Here is a 15,904-nt window from a genome sequence, read left to right as displayed (position 1 = left end):
TCGGAACGTCGTCTCGGGAAAAGGCGGCCGGTTTCCCATTCGAAACCGGTTCGCTTTGTTGGAAAAACCTTTCCCTGTAAGGGAAAGTCAGCCAAGGAAGGGATTCATCCTTTAAGACACTTAAAACACTGCAAAAGATTCTTAAAACGGGCAAAAGTCAGCCCTTTTTATGGACAGGGCGATGGGAGAGGCAGAAGTCTTCCCATTTCTCCAACCATTTTTCAAGAGCAACGTTCAAGGTTAGAAGAAAGAAAAGCAGAGTCTTTTCTCCCATTTTAACGCCACTTTCGAATAATAGACACTGACTTTTTCTGTATCGGCGAGAATCTGTTTGCTCCATCCTATTGTAAGCCGGGGGCTTGGTGCAGGGCAATGTGGGGGACACAGACACCCCCCACCTACCCTCTAAATATTGGAGAAGTTTTGGAGAAAAAGTTACCACCTTATTTTCCTTGGTGGAGAATTTACAAGAAAGAGGCTGGAGGAAATGCTTCGGCTTTTGGAGATGGGAAAAGAAACAGGAAGTGAGAGGTGGAAGCTGGTTTTACAAGCCAGGAAATTCCAGCTTTTGGGCTATTTTTTAAATAAAATCTTTCTGTTTGATGTTCTGTCCTTCATTGCCCCATTCAGCACTTTTCTCTTCGGTGTTACTACTATCATCACATTCCTTCCAGACTTCCTTTTTTTCCCCTTCTTGTTTTTACCCTCAATTTTGATCACGGTACCCAACTTGCTTGGCCCCGTTGCTTCGCCCAGAGCCAGGCGGAAAAAGTAGGCAGGCTAAATTTGAGCAAGCAGCTTTGGGCCAAAAATAAATGCAAGGGACATCCAACTCATAAAATACAGCAAATGGGATTGATAAGCTGGCATTCCAGTTTCTGGTCTCCATCCCATTAAAAATTCCACTTGGCTGCCAAATGAACACACAGTGGAGAGAAAGGAAGTTTTGGGGGAAGCTAAATACAATTTACATTTTATATTGTTCAATGCAATTTTATTAATTTTTTTTCCCCTCTCTCCCTGAATGGAGGGGGCTGAAAGGAAGCCTCAGTAGGGTTTTTTTGCTAACCCAACAATGTTGAAAATGTTGACATTAAACCACTCTGGGAGGCCAAGCACCCACCCGCGCACGTTTCCTCCTCTGACTCACCGCGACACCTCGTCCCACGTCTTTTTCAACCTGTGAACCGCGTTGCACTGGAGAGCGGAGAGAATGGCTCGGAGGGAAGAGAAATTCTTGAGAATGCGGCATTCCTGCAGGAGAGAAAAAGACGGGTGTCGGCAGCCGCTGAGATCGCTCCATCACACGCACCGGCACAACCGAGCCTTTTTCAAGGCCTTGTACTTTGCGCAAGCGAACCTGCTCCATTATCGAGTTGGGCCCCATTCAGTGATGCACCCCAAATTTGCAAGCAGGCGTTGCAAAAGGAACGGCGAGTGAAACTGCCAGAGTATCTTTTTGCTCTGCACGACCGACGAAGCTGGTGCTGATTTGCAGGAAGTGAGGAATAACTAAGGCGGTGTGTGAAACTGCAGACACGGGCGGGGGTGGCACCTCTCTCTAGTTGCCACCATTTGAAATTTGGGTTTAAGTAAGACCAACGCTAGCCCTTGGGCCTTGGTTTACAGGAGACAACAGCTGGTGCGGGGGTTCGGGGGTTGAACTGTGGGATTCAAGTCCATCCCCTGCCTTCAAAACCCACGAGAGCCGGTCACACGCTCACAGCCCAGCCAACCCTGCAGGGCTGTTGTTGGGGGCAAGGGCTCTGCGTGCTTCCTTGATGTGCCTCCCTGAAGGGAGGACATCTAGCTTCAGAAAGGAGTTTTAAGATATAACGTTTGGGAGGAAAGCCATCTGGCCTGGGGTGGGGAGGGAGGTCGCCAGATATGGGGTTGGCTAGCCACCTAGAGGCCTGGTGTTGCTTCCATCGGCCTCTTGGGTTTTTCCTTTGCCTTTTATTCTTTGTAAATGTGTCCTCTTTAAATTTTAACTGCATATTTTCCTTTGCCTTTTATTCTTTGGAAATGTCTCCTCTTTACATTTTAACTGTATATTTATTTATCGTTTTAATATGTTGTGAGCTGCCCAGAGTCCCCCATCGGGGGGAGATGGGCAGGGACAAGTTTAATAAATAAATAAAATAAATAAAATTGCACTGCTGATTTTTTATTTTTTATTTTTAATGGGAAGGGAATAAGGCGATCGGATGGCTCACGTACCCGCGCTACTTCGATCCACCGCTCTATCACTTTGGCTCTCTGTTGCGGCTTCAGCATCCTGTCCCCGAGGCAGGTGGCGATGACGCAGTTGGTGACGCTGTTGAACTGGGAGACGGTGGCCCGGATGCTGGGGGCCAAGTGCTCTTTCCCCTTCTTGTCCCGCTGAGACCAGATGCAACCGAGGCAGTGATAAGGCACCACTTTCTTAAAGAGCTCCTGCATTGAAAAGAGGCCGCGGATCAGCCCAGGGGAGACGGGCACGAAACCGACGGAAGGTGAGGATCGCTAAGGGCAGCAGGCCTAGCCAGGAGCACGAGACTTACGGCATCCATTAGGGTGAACTGCTCAGCGGCCATCTCCGGAGAAAAGGAAAGGAAATCCAACTTGCCTTCGCTCAGTCCATTTTCCTCCTCTAACCTCAGAGGGCAACTGGGATGATCCACAGCTGGAAGGGACGAAGGGAAGGCGTTAAGTGGCTCTTGTTCACACAACCCCCTTAACTGGGTTTTTCGGCAAACTCATTTTCTAGGTTCACGCGCAGGAGACGGCAAAGTGAACGGGCTGGGTTTGTAGAGCCCAGGAAGCTGCAGGAAAACTAACCAAAGTTTAGGATACTGTAACAAGGCGGCCACTGAAGTTTACCAATGCAAGGATGGGCCGCAAAGTTACTTTTTCGTCACCGTCGTAACTGCGAACGGTCGCTAAACGAGGCAATGGCTAAACGAGGACGACCCGTAGCAGTTGGTTCTACTCGGTTAGGCGCGTTCAAATGGAGGTTGGCCACGTTTCAGTTTGGATTCTGCGGTCGTTGGACTCGTAGCCGAAATGACCTTTCCAACTCTGAGTTTCTATCAACGGTCTGTGGGGCACGGGGCACAACACTCACCTTCCGCTTCCGCCTCGGCACGCTCCTGTTGCTGGAACTGAGTGAAGAGGATGCGCGCCCGCCGTTCCAAATCCGAGCCAGGGATGTTCAGCCGGACGTAGACGATCAGCTGCTTAAGGCAGGCGTAGTCGGGCGGCTTGCGGAAATCTTCGGAGTACTGATCCAGCCAGGCGCCCAGGATGGAAGAGATGGTGCTGAGGACCGAGAGGGGAGGGCAGAGGGAGGCTAAGAGGGGGGAACTTTGGACCCGTCTTGTCGGCAACGTGCGGCACGGAGTCGGAGCCCCCAGAATGACTTTGGAAGGGTAATGGGTACGTGGACAGCTACGGTTTCCCACTGGTTGGGGCCGTACCCTCTTCCCCTGAACAAAACGTCCTGCTGACTAGAAACTTGAAGGAGAGGCACTTACTTTTTCAATTCCAGCCTCTCGTCCACCGCGTGTCTGGGGTGGTCTCCGTTGGCTTGCAGGTTGAACTTCCCATACCTAGAAAGAAAAAGGAGAACATTATCTGTGTGCAAAACCTTTTTTTTCCTTTTTTTTTAACAGTACAGTAGTTATTTGTTAGGCAAGCGAAACTTCCTGATACTTTAGATATACAACCCCGGGAGATAAGCTTTGGCTGGGAGGTGGGGACTGATCCAGGCCGTTCAAGGAGTTAACATCTGACACCAAGAGTGAGCAAACATTTGGGGGGCCAGAGCCTAAAAGAGTAACCAGTTAGACAAGTTTGAGAATCAGCTGCTTCGGACTAACTGAATCAGCTCCCTTTGCAGGGTATTTGCAAAGGAGGAAATGGTTCATTAAACGGAACAATTCCAAAATATTTCTGAAGTTTGTCAGTTTATATACATTTCATGGAAGGGTGGATGGGCAGATGGCTAGACAGAGAGGAAGCTGGGTGGGTTGAGGGAGGGAGGGAGGAGACGGAGGAAGGAAGGAAGGAAGGAAGGAAGGAAGGAAGGAAGGAAGGAAGGAAGGAAGGAAGGGAGGGAGGGAGGGAGGGAGGGAGGGAGGGAGGGAGGGAGGGAGGGAGACAGGGAGAAGGAAGGAAAGAAGGAGGGAACGAAGGCAGGCTTGGTAATGGATGGACAGACAGTCAGTCTTGCACGTTTTCTACCCATCAACTTTTTTTCCCAAACTCAGACTCCTTCCAAGATCTGACACTCCAGCCCAACCAATGTGGGAGGCGAACCGCATCTCCCTGGTAAGTGAAGCCACGAAGAACACCAACCACTTCAGGTAGACCTGTGAGGCCCACAAGCAAGAGAACCCACCCCGTTATGGCTTTCTGTCACAACTGCTCCGATGTACCCAAAAAAAAGCCCCCCCCCCATCAAAAGGGAAAAAGGGTTACCGGTTGAGGAGGAGATCCAGGACCTGCTTAGTTGTGGCAAACGCTCGGTAGGTGCACAGGAAGATGGTGACGTACGTGGAGTCATTGCCTTTGAACGCCGAGACGAGGTACTCTACCAGCTTCTCCAGCGTGCCAGCTTTGATCGTCCGCACCTTACACGTCTCGTAGAGGTTCAAGGCTGACTCGTTCTCAAACTGGAAAGGGACACCATGAGGAGCTTTCTTCCAAGGGTTGTGAGATGCAACCCTTAACCCCTGTCAAAGCTTCATGAGACCCCCTATCTTGGCCACTTGAAGATGGGTGGACTCCAACTCCTAGAATTCCCCAGATAGCATGCGGGGTGGGGGGGATTCTGGGAGTTGGAGTCCACCCATCTTCAAGTGGCCATGGTTGAGAAACTCTGGTCTAGGACTTCTTCCAGCTCCAAAACCACTTGAAATCAAAGCTGATCCTGTTCTCCCTTGCTTTCCCTCCAAAAGAGATACCAACAAAAATAAGAGGAATTTAGCAACCTCTACCAATTCAACAACTCAGAAATGTTTTTCTGCCCCTTTCCGTAAGCAAGAAGTGGTGGAGGATGGACCTCCCAAACTTCTCAAGAAGGGATGATGGGAGTTGTGCATCAACCACAGCTGGCCTCCGGTTGAAGAATAAACATCTATTCTAATTAAAATTGATCCTTTTTTTGCTTTCTTCAGAGAGGCAGCCATTTGCACTTTGCGTCTAGCTGCTCTGAAGTCAGCAGATATTATTATTATTATTATTATTATTATTATTATTATTATTATTATTATTATTTTGTTGGTTGCAGTGAGCCAGATGTTTAGACTGGATTTAGCATTTTTGTCCATACTGAGTCCTTCCCAAAGGCCTGGGATATTATTATCAATAATTATTATAATATGCATCCCTTTTTTATATATTATAATATATAATAATTGTTCTAATTAATAATTCATGGTTGGCCACACAGTCAGCCAGATGTTTAGACTGGATCTGGCATTTTTGTCCACCTATCAAATCCTTCCCAAGGACCTGAGATAGGCAGATGATGTTGTTGTCATTTAAAGAAATACAAGTTTCTAGTCCCTATGGGGGCAAAAATAGCCCTGGGCTATAGGAACTCTGCAGGAATCAAGCAGAGGGAGCTGTGGGGAGAGGTTTCCTCCACTGCAAATCTGTTTTCCAAAAGGTGGGTATCTTTCCTTGAAGCTTCCAGCCACCAGATGTTTGGCAACTTGTGACAATCCATGCAGATGGATGACTTGAGGGGGGAAGCAGAGACAACCCATTTCATACACATGGCAGATATTTTGGGGGGCGTAAGAGAAGCAGGACAATGCCAGTGCAGCAAGACTGCGACGCACCCAACAATGGAAGAACAGTGACATCCTCAGAATGGAGGTAGTCCTCGTTTAGTGACTGCCTTGTTTAGCGACCATTCGCAGTTATGACAATGACGAAGTAACTTTGCCACCCAGCCTTGCCTTTATCCCCTTCACAGGTCTGTAAAGCCAAGGGAAGCTGATTGTACAGCTTTACAGACCTGCGAAGGACTGTGAAAATGTCAGAATTGGCGGAAATGGCAAAACTGACCTGTTTGGTCAGGAAGAAAACAATAAAGACTTTTTTGAAAGACCGGAAACCCTTCACGGACTTTTGGCTAAAAGAAGAAAGAAGTGAAATGATGATTTATGGATGTGATGATGGAAAAAGATGAGAATTAAATAAGCATCTGAAGGGATTTCTGGAACAGTTAAGAGGGAGGGAAGATTTGTTAATATCTGTTGAAAAGAAGGCCAGAAATCACTTCTTTCTTGATTTTTGCTCTTCTCCTCTTTCTTTTCTTTAGATACGTCTTTGACTTATGATTTTTTAAAATAAAAATTATGAGAAGGAGAGAGAGAGAGAATCAGGACGATACTGAAATAAAGAAGGTAAGAAGATTCCTGCGTGAAGGGTGAAGTGAAGAGACGGGGTTTTCCCCCCCAGACACAGCCTCCATCCTCCCATCAGCCCAGCCAGGGCACAACGCCCATCCTGGTCTACTCCGCAGGGCTCCTGTAGCCGACACGGAGCGTGTCGAAACCCACCCGAAGCGCGCAGGACCCGCGGGCCGTGCCGGAATCGAAACCGTGCCTTCGCTCTGACTCTCAGCCAAGCAGCCTCGTGTTTATTTTCTCAGCTGTGCTTACATAGTTTGAAAGAAGGAAGAAAAAAAACCGCTTAACCTTTTTGGACTCCTCATAGCAACCCCTCCAACGTTCAAAATGTTTTCTTCTGCTGGTGCACAGACGCCACACCTCCAGCAAAGGAGAGGCTGACGCTGCTCCAGATGTTATCCTTCTCCAGGGCAAAAGCTTCAGCATTGGACTGAGTGCTTTCCACCCATTTTCGGCCAGGCGGCAGTCCGGCTTATCGGCCATAAAATAAAAAGGCTTCTAGTCCTCAAGACTGGGCCACGGGGCGGGCGAGAGAGGGAGAAGGCCCATCAAATCCCTAGAGGGCGGTTCTTTATCCCTCCTTGCTGGTCGATCGCCCCTTTCCAGAATGAGTAAATCTGAACAAAATCAGGCGTAACAAGAGAGCCTTTGGGAGACCCGGCAAGGCTTCTCGGGGGACGGAGCACACCGTCCGATCCTGTTGGGTGCGGAAGTGAAAACGGAGACGTATTTGCTTCCCCCCACCAACCCTTGGAGGAGTAAACCCCTCCTTCTTTAAAACCAACGATTCATGCTCAGGGCCAGCCAAGGGGAGGAAAAGATTGAAACGGGCCATCTCCCCATTCGGGGTGGAAAGACGCAGAACGATCGAGGCATGGAAAGACCTTTGGAGCGTGAGTCGCGCCCTGCCCGGCATGCCCCTTTGGGCTGCTTCCAAGACGAAGATGCCTTGAGTTTAGAAAGTTGCAGGGAAGGAGAAACCACTCTTGGATCTCCCCCCTCCCGGGTCTTGAGTCCCGGCTCCAAGCGAGAAGTTTGGGAACCTGGTTCCCTTCTTCGGCATGCCTTGGTTTAATGGGATTTTCGGAAGCGGTCTCCCTCCTCGGGCTAAGAGACGGCCCTCGCCAACTGACTCAACAGGGTTGGGGAAGAAATGTTGGCGTCAAGCAATCAAACACACTCTCTGCCCTTCCCTCTGCTTAATAGGAGAGCTAATCCCCATACTGGCTTACTCTGCAGGGCTGTTGAGTTGATGCAGACGTCAGAGAGGCTTGGAATAATCTTGGGGCAGATGGGAGGCGATTTTTCATTCTACACACATGTGGGGAATCAGGGCTCCCTGGTTTACAAGTTTAATTTTATTCTTAGTAGTAGTATTAGTATTAATCCTTGTTTAGTGACCACAATGGGGACTGGTAACTCGGTTGTTAAGTGAAGCAATCGCTAAATGAAGCCGCAACGGTGCTTACAATCAGCTTTCCTTGGCTTTACAGACCTGCGAAGGGGATAAAGGCAAGGCTGGGTGGCAAAGTTACTTTGTCATCGTCATCATAACTGTGAATGGTCACTAAACAAGGCAGTCGCTAAACGAGGACTACCTGTATTATAATTTGCTTCAAAGCTTCACTTCCATCCAATATGTACAATCGCAGCCTTATGGAAATCCACAGAATAATCACAGGCCAGGGCATAACTATATTTCATGTCCATGGAAATGTTCCATCTGCCCCCATGTTTCTTACTACAGCCCTGCAAGGTAGGCTGATATTCTCACACCCCCAACGACAGAGCTCTCACTTACCCCCAGCCATCGCTGGCCTTTGTTGGCTGTGTGATGAAGCTGAACTTTCCGGAGAGAAATGCTGTAGATCACGCCATCTTCAACCTCTTCTCCGATCTCCTGAGTGGCACTCTGGAATGAGAATCAGAGAAAAGTTTTAAACCATGTTTGGGCTAACATAGTTTCAAACCATGGGCAGTTTGGACTAACTCCCTCAAGACTTGGTTATGCCAGCAGGCCTGGGGACTCCAAGGGACAGGTGGATTAGTGAGGTGGCTCCAGTATGATTAACATCCCTCTGTTATTATTTTTGTCTGTTTTAGTTCTGCTTTTACAGTTTTTAATGTGTTTTAATCATTATTACATCATGTTTCTTAGACAATGTTTGGTTTATGCGTTCATGGCTTGATTGGCTTGTCGTATGCTATTCAAAGTCACTTCTGGTGAGACGGGTGGCCCTATAAACTTGATTCATAAATGAATCAAATAAATAAACACGGTGCACCCCGAACCGCAAAAATATTCCAACCCGAACTCGGAGTGAAAGTGACAAAAGCTCAGAGGAATATCCTTTCAAGCTCTGGTGGTTTCTGAAATTGTGCAAATGTGGTTTTTTGTTTTATGTTTTCCTCTTCGAAGTATCTGCCACATCTCTCCCGTCTTCCTCCTTAGGGGCGTTCTGCTGATCAAGCCATTGAAACTCAGCTCTGGGTTTAATCAGTTCTCTAGAAACTCACACGCAGAGGATCTGACATCAGTGACATCGTGGGGGGCACCCTACCGTCGCTGCGGGGGAGGAGGATGGGAACGGTAGTCCCAAGTAAGCAGAGAAACCCATCTGATCCTAAAATACTTTCTAGACAGGATTAGCTCCTTATCAGGGGCTGCAATCCGGCATCTTCTGGAGCTGGTGCCATCCAGATGGGTTGAATTTAGGATAAATTTAGGTCAAATTAAATTGAATGTAAGTTAATTTCAACCTAGTTTAGGTGAAATTGAGGTTAAATTAAATTGAATTGAAGTTAATCTCAACCTAGTTTAGCTGAAATTGAGGTTAAATTAAATTGAATTTAAGTTAATCTCAACCTAGTTTAGGTGAAATTGAGATTAAATTCAGGTTAAATTCAATTGAATTTAAGTTAATCTCAACCTAGTTTAGGTTAAATTCAGGTTAAACTCAATTGAATTTAAGTTAATAACCTAGTTTAGGCTAAATTTAACCTTGAATTTAGGTTCAATTCAATTGAATTTAAATTTTAACCTAATTTAGGTTAATCTGAGGTTCAATTCAATTGAATTTAAGTTAATTTCAACTTAATTTAGGTTCAATTGGATTTAGGTTCAATTCAATTGAATTTAGGTTCAATTCAACCTCGGAGGGTTGTTGTACGCTCCTGTTTACAGCCCAGCGGAGAAGGGTGGGGTTGCCAGAAACAGAGAAGGTGAACTGGCATGGCCAAGCTCACACGGACACGTCTGAGCGTGACTCGCCCAGTGTCATGCCAAGAAGGGACACACATAACAGGAACAAAGCCACCAGCGTCACAACAAAGGAGAAAGAATGGAGAGTAAACAAGCCAGCGCTGTGAGCATCACGGGATGTTTTTTGCTCCCTTGTTGATCTAACCCAGGTCATGCCTCTGCCTTCGGAGGTCTGGCAAGCTTCATTTGAGGAGGGGGCAGAAAGGTGACCTCAAGCATGCCCTCAAACCACAGACTTAGCCCAACGTCGGCACCCCCGCGAGTCGGATCGGACCCCAAGTTCCCCCAAATTTGTCTCTTCATCCCAGATTGCTTGGATAAAGCTACTGTGGGTCTCTCTCTCTGTTCCAGTGGGGAATTTGGCGGGGTGGTGGTGGGGGGGGGGGTACACCCAGTGAGAAAAAAATATATTTTGCTTTACGGCCTGGAGAGCTTCGAATAGCATTTTGCGTTTCCGAACGAAATCCCCACACCATCGACAGGTAACAGACCACCCTCTGCATCCCTCGCCCCAAAATCAAAAGCCAGCCGCTCAGATGACTTTGTCCTCCCGCTGTCCACGTTCACCGGACGTGCTTCTGGACCACGCGGGTGTCCTGCGCTGGAACGCTTGAAAGTACGGTAAAGAAATACAGATTAAAGCTACGAACGGACGGGTCGGACATACTAATTCCTGCTGGAAAGCTGCTCAGATTCCTTTCCGATGACGGAGAGTCCGACGCCGCGTTGCAGAACAAATCCAGTTTTCTAAACCACGTTCATTCAGAGATCACATTCCAACGCACGCCACTTCCAGCGCGGGAGGGGATAATCCCGAGTTATAACACTTGCACGATTCTCCACTTTTTCCCCTTCTCTCCTGGCCTCGTTTCCAAGGCTATGAAAGAAACTTGGGGGGAAAAACCGAGTTGAGCAATTCCCAGGAAAATCTCAGATGACACAAATGGGCTCAGAGGCTTTTTACCTTCCGCTGCTCAAGCGATCATGAATGAAGGATGTTGTTTATTTGGGGGATCTACCCCAAGGCAAAGGATTAGAGAAATACAGCACGCAGAAACATTGTTACGGGCCAGCATTACGATTTCTGAAAGTGTCACGGGCACATTTGGGTGTGTGAAAGCGTTTTAAGTTCAGTGCTCAGCTGAAGGGCAACACGTTCCTAATTGTGGGCTTGTAAACTGAGCACGGTCGCCCTGGTTATTGCTGGGATGGGAGGCCACTGGGAGATCTCATGGTTTCTTACTTGGAGGGGAGACCACTAGGAGATCCCATGGTTTTTTTAATATATATAAATAATTCTGGAATAGGGGAATGGCAAACCCCTTCTCTATGGTTGCCAAGAATATGTCAAGGCCATTTAGATTAAGTTGCCAGGACTTGAACCCAATTTAGGACTGAATCTTTTTATGAGCTGCTTCGACCCTCATTCTACATGGTAAAAGGGGCCCTTTAGAAGCCTTATTCAATTCCTTTCTGGGCACAAGCCTCAGCTGCAACTTCAGAAGCCCTTTCTAGCCCCCTCTTCCCACAAACAGGTCGGCTGCCTGAAATCGACTGCAGCCCAAAAGCCCAACACGATCCAACCTCGTGGAACTGCTAAGGATCCCCACGTCGATCACAACTCAGGCAAACTCGGGACCAACCCAAAAATCACTCCAGTGACAGTACATTCATCTTCCTGTGGATTTCCAGGCCGTTTCCACTCATCAGGTCTCCCCGCGCCTCTGCCCCGAGTGCCCCCAATCCCCAGGAACGGCCACCCCGACGCGCCAACATCAGCAGAAGCGTGGATTTTCTTTTTTAGTGGAAGCAAAATGCAAGCTCTTGGAAAAAAGAAAAAAACAGAGCGGGTGCGCCCGCCATGCCCGGGAAATAGACGATTTTGCTCAGCGATACAAGGACACCGCAGCCCCATCGAGAAACCATGAATCACGAAATGGAAACCTGACGTTGCACTTCCAGCGGCTCACGAGGCCGCGGGTCAGGAAGGAGGAATGCCCCAATTTGCTGAGTGCGCTCCCTCAACTTCCTTCCCCTTTTCCAAACAGCCCATTCAGTTTTACGGTTATCTGGGGAGAACGCTCTCGGGGCTGATGCCCCGGGGTGGAGGGATTTGGGGAAGCGGCACGCGATGGCGATCTCGTGTTCAGGGCTGGCCTCCGGCTGGCTCGGGGGCCGGGGAGGACCATCTGTTCTTGGCACCAGCTCAGCGCCTCCTTGACCCTTTTCTGCTGAGTTAGTGCCTTTGCTCCATTTCCCCGAAATGGAAGAACGAAAACGCAGCAGAAAGAGAAGCCCAGGCTGGCACCTGTAATACCATGGGGGAATGGGGGGAAATGAAAGAGAGAGAAGTGTAATTGCAACGTAATCGTTGCAAAGAGAGAATCTGACTGCGTTCAGCATTTCGGTCCGCAGCCAGGGTTGGAAATGGGTTTCTCCTTCTTTTTCCCAGCAGGGCCCTGGCTCTAGGGCTATCCTCAGAGGGGACAGGGAGTATCACCTTCCCCAGGACGTGCCACCCCCCCGTTCCCAGCAACGACAGCAAAAATATTAGTAATATAATCCCATAATCTTTGCTCTTTCTAAGAACCCTGTTCGTTCTAGAATACATTTCTTCAAAAGTGGTCTTGGGACCCCCGGGGGTCCCCCAAGACCCTCTCGGGGTCCACCAAATCAAGCTTCTTTGCCAGCCTGTGGGGAAGAACCACCCAGTATTAAACCCGCATCAAACCGTCGTGAGCAGGAGAGGCGGCAAATGCGTCTTTCTTTTTAATTCGTTCAGTACCGTAAATGCAACCTTTGGGGGTCCTCCATCCTATTTAAAAGTGGGAAGGGGTCCTGAGCGGCGAAAGTTTAAGAAACACGGTGCTAGAAAGTTAGCTGTCCAGCTGTGGCTGCTGAAAATCATTAGCCGTTTTAGCAGCCGGCTACTGGCTTCAGAAACGTAAACCAGCATCTGGTTTATTGAACAGACTGCAATTAAAGCAAACCACGGCTTAGTTAACCCACGTGAAGGTAGAGTCTGTTTACATCCTTGAAACTCAGCACAGTGAAGGGCCCCGAGTTTCCAGCTGTGCGTGACAAGCAGAGACTACAGGAGAGTCCAGGCAACTTCCAGATGTGTAGATTTCAATACCCAGAATCCTCAAGAACACCCACGCGGGCCAGGGGATTCTGGGAAGGGAAATCCACACATCTGGCATCGGGTCCACCTCCAGGTTTGTGTCATTGCGCTTCTTTTGATGCAGATGAATATTGTGGGTTAGGGGTTTTTTTGTTAAGCCGCTGCTAACATGGTTGGCTCAAAGAGGACCAAAGTTAGTGCATTATGTGGCAAAACCCAGTCCATCATTTCCTCTGCACCCTCTGGCAATTCAGTGCATCAATCAGGGGAGTTTTGGCCACCGATCTGAGCCTCCAGCTATCCTGCCAAAACTTAGATTAGGCGGCTATAATAGAGGCCCGGTGCTTTTAAGTAACTTCTGGACAGAATTGCCAGGCACGTAAATCCATTAGTGTATTATTGCGGGCCTAAGTCATCAAAAACAAATCACCAAATACCCTCCAGGCAACAGAAGGCACTTAAGAAAAATTATTTTTATACATTGATGTGCTCCTGCTCCCGGACGATCCCCAGTTTCCATCCCAAAGCCCCACGGCTAGACTGAACCGGGGAGGGGGAAAATCACAAGTACCTTTTGGGAGCGCTCCCAACACCTTGAAAGGTCTCTGCTGAAAATGCTCGGCGGGTCAAAGCTTTCCTTGCATGCAGAAAGCTAGCCCCGCAGGGAAAGGGCTACACGAGCGGCCGCGTGCAACCATGGCGCACGATTCTCAATTCGGCTGCAAAACATCGCTGTGCTCCTCCAAGTTACGGACATAACATCAGGCACCCCCCCCCAAATGCAAACAAAACACGTCCCAGTATTTGAAAAGAGAAAAGGAGAGAGAAAAGAGGGGGATTTGCCTATAGAAGAGTCTTAAATGAGTCACAACTTCCTGTTATATAATTGTATTCTTTGCTTGGTGTTACTCCGGCTACGGTATTTTCAGGATGCATCACAGCCCTCCGTGCATAAAGCTACCTACAGGCATCGTAACAGTAGCGGAAACCACGGAGGGGGCTGATTTTTAAGCTTCCACAGCTGTTCATTTTCACGGCCAGGTCTGCAATTTCAAATACAGGATGCCTTGAGGGCTAGAAACTTGTTTAAAAAAAAAAAAAAAAACACCCAACACCGGGCGGCCAAGGTCACATCCGAGTCTTCTTATGGCAGGAAAAAGAGGGCCTCGAGGTCAGAAACGATCAAGCTGGTGGCTAGGGATGATGGGCGTTGTAGTCCCACGCATCTCAAGATCCCCCGATCGAGGACCCAGTGCAAGAAACGCCTTTAAAAACAATTAAAGTTTACATGTCAAATTCTTATTACTGTTATTATGTGGCCTTTACGATCATTTTGATTCTTCGCATTTGCTCCTGGGAAAAGCGGAATACTTTCCTGAAGGAAACGAAGTAAAATGAAAGGAAAATGTATTGCCAGCTGTTAAACGCAAACGAGCAATGCAAATATTTCTTTGATTTTTTTTTTTTTTTTTAAGTTCCTCCGGTTTAAAAAAAAAAAAAAAAATTAGCTGCCTTAAGGAAGCATCAACTCCGTTTGGGCACAATAACACGCCATTTATCACGTTTAGCATGTCTTTATACTCGTCCCTCCAGCCTCTCTTGGTTTCTACTCCCAGAGAAACAAAAACCTTCGGCGAACATCTGCAACTCAGCTACATCAGCTAGAAAGTCCATGAGTCAACACAGAAGCATGGAAAAAACCCTCAAACTCCTCCTCTGTACCCAATTCACAGAATCGAGTTTTGTTCTCTCTGGATGAAAGCTTTCAAACGACAACGCGGAACGATCTCCTCTTCTCTAAAAGGGGAACCATTCTGCAGCCAGCACAGTGAAAAGGAAAAAAAGCACACACACACACACACACACACACACACACATCTGCACTATTCTTCATGCGTACTTTAATTCAATTTAGTTCGGTTTCGATTTCCACGTTTAAAAAAAAAAAGACATCTGGGGGAATTTGTTTAAATCAGTGTTTCTCAACCTTGGCAACTTGAAGATGTGTGGACTGCAACTCCCAGAATTCCCCAGCCAGCCATGCTGGCTGGGGAATTCTGGGAGTTGCAGTCCACACATCTTCAAGTTGCCAAGGTTGAGAAACACATGCACGTGATTGACCTCCTCACATCCCACTGTGCATCGGTTGGTGACCCGCAGCACGTATGACACGCAATCCTTTCTCTGCTTGTTGTGTCCCGTACAGAGTTGTGCAGACCTCGGGTTCGATTCCCAAGCGGGGTCCAGAGATCCGAGGGGGCCGCGGACACAGCACCGTCGTCCTGCGGCCACCGTTCCAAACGGCTGCAGAGAGGTGCTAAATCGCAGCGCGGCCCCCTCCAGAGCAACGTTTCCAAATTCTATCCAAAGTGCTGGAAAACCCAAATAGGCGTTTCATCCCCAGGCATGGCAAATCTGGAGATTTCGTGGGCATCTCCAAGGAGTTACATGGCTATTTGTTAATCTGCACCCTTGGGTGCAGCCGATGGCGCACACGCGGATGAAAAACCCAGCCTTCATCCATCAGGACCGATGCTAAATTTTGGGGATGAAGGAAATTACATTTCGTAATTTGGGAAGGTGGAAATAGCGTTAACTATGTTTGTAGCCGCTGCAAAAAAGATGAGGAGTCACTTCTTTAAACAGTTTTCTCCTTTTTCTTTCTTTGTTCGCTCTCTCTCCTACTTTCTATTTTTTTTTCTCTTATGTTCTTGTCTTTTTACTGTTTTTTTCCTTTTTTTTAGCTTTTCACTTAGTCAAAAAAACATTCTTCCGTGAAAGTGATATAGGAACTAGGCTAAGTTTTGCTGCAGGAGGACTGACGCCCATCGCTAGATCAAAATATATTTTCTGGAGTCCTAGATAAGGAAGATGAAAAAGAAACGGAACGTAAAATGGAAATCAGTTGTCCCAAACTCGAGTACAAGAAGGGGGGGAAATATTCCTGATTTCACTCGCAAATTCCAGAGTGCACAAGCCTGTGTCCCCATATGGCACCTCCTCCATAAAACATGTTTTAAACACAAGTGTAGTAGGAAATTCTTCTCCTCTGACTCTCTTTTCCTCCCGAAGAAAAGAAGCAAAGAAATGGAACAGGCCTCTTAGTTGCCAAAG

General features: G+C 47.8%; 1 protein-coding gene across 4 annotated transcripts in view; it reads right to left on the bottom strand.

The window, feature by feature from the left end:
* Positions 1-15,904, bottom strand: part of RALGDS (ral guanine nucleotide dissociation stimulator) — a 73,874-nt gene that overhangs the window by 14,797 nt on the left and 43,173 nt on the right. For all 4 annotated transcript variants that reach the window (XM_088147059.1, XM_025166119.2, XM_088147057.1 and 1 more), the window contains exons 2-8: positions 8,206-8,316; positions 4,462-4,655; positions 3,516-3,590; positions 3,107-3,300; positions 2,544-2,665; positions 2,221-2,436; positions 1,151-1,254 (exon numbers count right to left, since the gene is read on the bottom strand). In XM_088147059.1, the coding sequence (XP_088003185.1) occupies positions 1,151-1,254; positions 2,221-2,436; positions 2,544-2,665; positions 3,107-3,300; positions 3,516-3,590; positions 4,462-4,655; positions 8,206-8,316 (1,016 nt within the window). The remainder of the gene's footprint in view (positions 1-1,150; positions 1,255-2,220; positions 2,437-2,543; positions 2,666-3,106; positions 3,301-3,515; positions 3,591-4,461; positions 4,656-8,205; positions 8,317-15,904) is intronic.

The sequence above is a fragment of the Python bivittatus genome, unplaced genomic scaffold (assembly GCF_059951505.1).
Source record: "Python bivittatus isolate LINGU-HERP-01145 unplaced genomic scaffold, Pbiv_v1 ctg000160_np1212, whole genome shotgun sequence".
NCBI lineage: Eukaryota > Metazoa > Chordata > Lepidosauria > Squamata > Pythonidae > Python > Python bivittatus.
This window is presented reverse-complemented; position numbering and strand designations above follow the sequence as displayed.